Below are 3,659 nucleotides of genomic sequence, written 5' to 3' on the forward strand. Positions count from 1 at the left end.
GAGGCAGGGGAGTGGTGAGCACAGCCCCGGGCACATAGCAGGAACTGGGATTTGGGGTTATTTCGCCCCCGATCCGGCCCTTGCCGGGCATGGAGGGCTGTTAATTACGCATCTTCTCCATGCACTTGCCAGGTGAGGGAGGAAGCTTGGTTTTTCCGGATGGGCTGTCCCCAACCATTCGCCCCCTTCCCCCTTTTTTTTTTTTCTGCCTTCCTTTTCCCTCGTCCCTGTCCGAAAATTTGCCGACGATAATCCCCAGAGCCTTGGCCTCTGGGAGAGGAGAAGCCGCGGCGATGCCTTCTCCTTCCCTTCCCTGTCTCCCCGATCCTCCGCCAGCCTGGGCCCCACTTCTCTCGCAGCATCCCGCCTCCCCCGGCTCCCTGCCCTGCAAAGACATCACGCCGGTACGGAGACCCGGCTAGTTGGGATGCTGCCGAGATGATGCTGAAATCTCCGTGGCCTCGGAGATGTGCTCTGCGTAACCTGGCGGGCTTGAGACTGACACCGTCATTTCAAAGCAGATGCGAAGGTCGTTCATCAAATATTTTATTATGGGTTTAGGCTGCTTCATACAATTTCGTCCTGCACATGCTCTACAAGTCACCTGTGCACACAGAGAACAAGCAAAAAATAATAATAATAATAATTAATAATAATAATAATAGAAAAAATCTACCATAGCAATCCCTTAAATAAGTAAATAAACGTATTATACATTTATATAAAAATCCCTCCAAATTTAACGTAATTTAAAGTAAAGCCAAACCCAACCAAAGGAACAGCGTCTTTTCAACATGAAACACCCCCGCGGAATAAGGGCAGCGCTCAGACATTTTACAACTTGGCATTCGGGGATTTTTGTTGTTGTTTTTTGTTGTGGGTTTTGTTTTTTTTCCTGGGCTTTTTATTTTATTTTTTCTCTCTCTCTCTCTCTTTTATTATTTTGGGTTTTTTTAGGCATCAACTCTGCAAATCCTTAGAAATAAAGGCGACAACGATTTTTACCACGTTTTTTGATGCAGTCTGTTGCGGGCCGGGAAGGGGGCGCGGGCGGGCGGCCTGTGCCAGGGGAGCGCCCCGTAACCCCGCTTTGGCCGTCGCGGCCGGGTGATGGTGAGCCCAGCTGCCCCGGCCGTGTCGGAAGGCACCGCTTAGCTGCCCCCCTCCCCGCAGCCCGCGGTTTGCCGTGGCGGTGGGTCAGATGTCACATTCACTGTCGCTGGATGTGATGGAGATGGCGGAGGTGGCCGCTTTGCTGGAGAGGCTGGCTGCGGGGCTGGAGGCTGCCCCCCCCGCTTCCCCGCCGCTTTCCTCCTCTGCTTGCAGCGAGCGCACCGAGCCCTGCGTTAGGACCTGCTGCTGCAGCCTGCAAGGAAGCGGCACACACAGCATCACCGCAAGGCCCCGTGCCCTGGGACCGGCTGCAGCCCCCCGTCTCCCCGCCGGGGCTCTCTCAACCCCCCCCCCCCCCGCTCCGCTGCCCCCACCTCCAGTTCACACCAGTTAGCCCTGTCAGTCTGGAGGCTCTGCCCGAGGAACTTGATGCCCACGCCAGGGCCTGCCCTGCTCCTCGGCCTACACACCCAGGAGGCAGTTGTCTCTGTGTGTGTCCCATTCGAGGGCCCTGTAATTCCCTGCAGCATTTCCCGTGCGGCGGGGCCCCTCCAGCAGGCCTGACATCTGCCCTCTCAGCCCACGGAAACGGGCTGCGGGTGATAGCACCCGTTTCCCCGATGTATAGCTGCCTGTCTGCGCTCAGCGGGGCTGCGGGCTGACAAGTGGGGACAACCCCCACCCGGGTTGCTGGAGGGGGGATAAAGGGGGACTGGACTCCCTTCCCCATTTCCCGGGGCTTCAGCTTGTGTAGGGGTAACACTGCGATTTTCTTTAAGATGAAGGAAAAGAAAGAAAAGAAAGAGAGAGAGAAAGAGAGAGAGAGAGAGAGAAAGGGAGAAAGACAGAAAGAAAGAATGAAAGAAAGAAAGAGAGAGAGAAAGAGAGAGAGAAAGAAAGAGAGAAAGAGAGAAAGAAAGAGAGAAAGAGAAAGAGAAAGAGAAAGAAAGAAAGAAAGAAAGAAAGAAAGAAAGAAAGAAAGAAAGAAAGAAAGAAAGAAAGAAAAAGAAAGAAAGAAAGAAAAAGAAAGAAAGAAAAAGAAAGAAAGAAAGAAAGAAAAAGAAAGAAAGAAAGAAAAAGAAAGAAAGAAAAAGAAAGAAAGAAAAATAAAGAAAGGAAGAATGGGAGAGAGAAGAGAAATAAGAAAAATATTCCGAGAAACGATCCCGGCTGGCTCCGGCGGGGTTTAGGTCAAGGCGGCTCCCTGCAAACGAGCAGGGCCCGAAAGGAACATTGCCGACTCTGCTCCGGCTAAACATATATGAAATAGGTTCCTATATGTCCAAGCAAAACTTAAAAGGGGGGCTTCTCTCCTTTCGGCCGCTAAACGCGGCCCTTCTGCCGGCGGGTCCTGCGGGCTCATTGCAGCTCCGCCAGCCGGAACGGCCCTTGTCCAGCTCCCCGCTAGCGGCCAAGGGGAACCCCCTATTAGAAATAAATACATAGATAAAAAACTGTCGGTTTTTCCCGTTGCTCCTACGTTATCTCGCTGCATTTCCCGGGGCGAAACTTCCCGGGGTCGTTTTCCCGTCCCCACAACGGGGCTGTCCGGGGCCGCGCTGCGTCGCACCAAACCCCCGGCCCCGGCGAGAGAAGTCTCCCTGGATGGAGGGTGGCCTGTGTCCCGGCGGGACGGGCAGCACCTTACCTGTTCTTAGCGGCTGCCGCCCTGTCCCTTTGCCTGCGGTTTTTGAACCAGTTGCCCACTTGCGTGGGGGTAAGTCCCGTGGCCTGGGCCAGTTCCCGCTTTTTGCTGGGGTTGGGATAAGGGTCCTGCAGGTACCACTCCCGCAGCAAATGCCTTGTCCGCTCTTTGAAGCAATGTGTCTTCTGCTCGCCGTCCCAGATGGTGCGGGGCAGAGGGAACTTCTTTCTCACCCGGTACTTGTCCACCGGCCCCAGGGGTCGGCCCCGCAGCTTCTCCGCCTCCTGGTAATGCGCTTCCAGCCAGAGCGCTTGCAGTTTGGCGTGAGACTCCTTGGTGAACTTGTGGTTCTCCAGGATGTGATAGAGCTCCCGGTAGTTCCCCGTGTGGAAGGCCACTATGGCCCGGGCTCTCAGCACCGACTCGTTCTTGTTGAGGGCCTCGCAGGCCGCAGGGGCCACGGGCAGGGACCAGAGGAAGCGCCCTAGGCGCTCGATGTCCCCGCTCTCCTCCAGGGTCTCGCAGACCCCGGCCACCTGCTGCGGACTGAAATTGAGGATGGGCAGCTGGAACATGGAGGCGGCGCCGGGCTCCGCTCCGCGCTCCGCGCTCCCCCGGCGATGCCCGCACCGGGAAGCGGGCAGCGGCCCCGGCGCCCGCCCCTCGCTCCGCTTCTGCCTCCTCCGGCGCTGGCGGAGTTGCCGCGGGAAGGACGGAAGAGGACAGAGAGATGATGGGGAGCGCTCGGCGGCTCCGGCGACTGGGGGCGGTGGGCAGGGGCGAGGCGGAGGAGGATGGAGCGGGGGGAGGGTGGGCGGGCGGGGAGGGAGGGAAGTGAGAAAAAGGAAGAAAAAAAAAAAAAAGGAAAGAATTAAAAATTAAAAAAAAAAAAGTGGAACCA

The 3,659-nt window shown here is 56.2% G+C and overlaps 1 protein-coding gene across 1 annotated transcript; it reads right to left on the reverse strand.

Moving 5' to 3' along the window:
• Window positions 1-771: 771 nt before the first annotated feature.
• Window positions 772-3,422, reverse strand: SIX6 (SIX homeobox 6). The gene is made up of 2 exons (XM_080619447.1): window positions 2,762-3,422; window positions 772-1,366 (listed from the first exon to the last, which is right to left on the reverse strand). The coding sequence occupies exons 1-2, from the start codon at window positions 3,331-3,333 to the stop codon at window positions 1,198-1,200; spliced, it is 741 nt and encodes a 246-aa protein (XP_080475573.1). The 5' UTR covers window positions 3,334-3,422; the 3' UTR covers window positions 772-1,197.
• Window positions 3,423-3,659: the final 237 nt, after the last annotated feature.

The sequence above is a fragment of the Psittacula echo genome, assembly GCF_963264785.1.
Source record: "Psittacula echo genome assembly, chromosome: 5".
Taxonomy (NCBI): Eukaryota; Metazoa; Chordata; class Aves; order Psittaciformes; family Psittacidae; genus Psittacula; species Psittacula echo.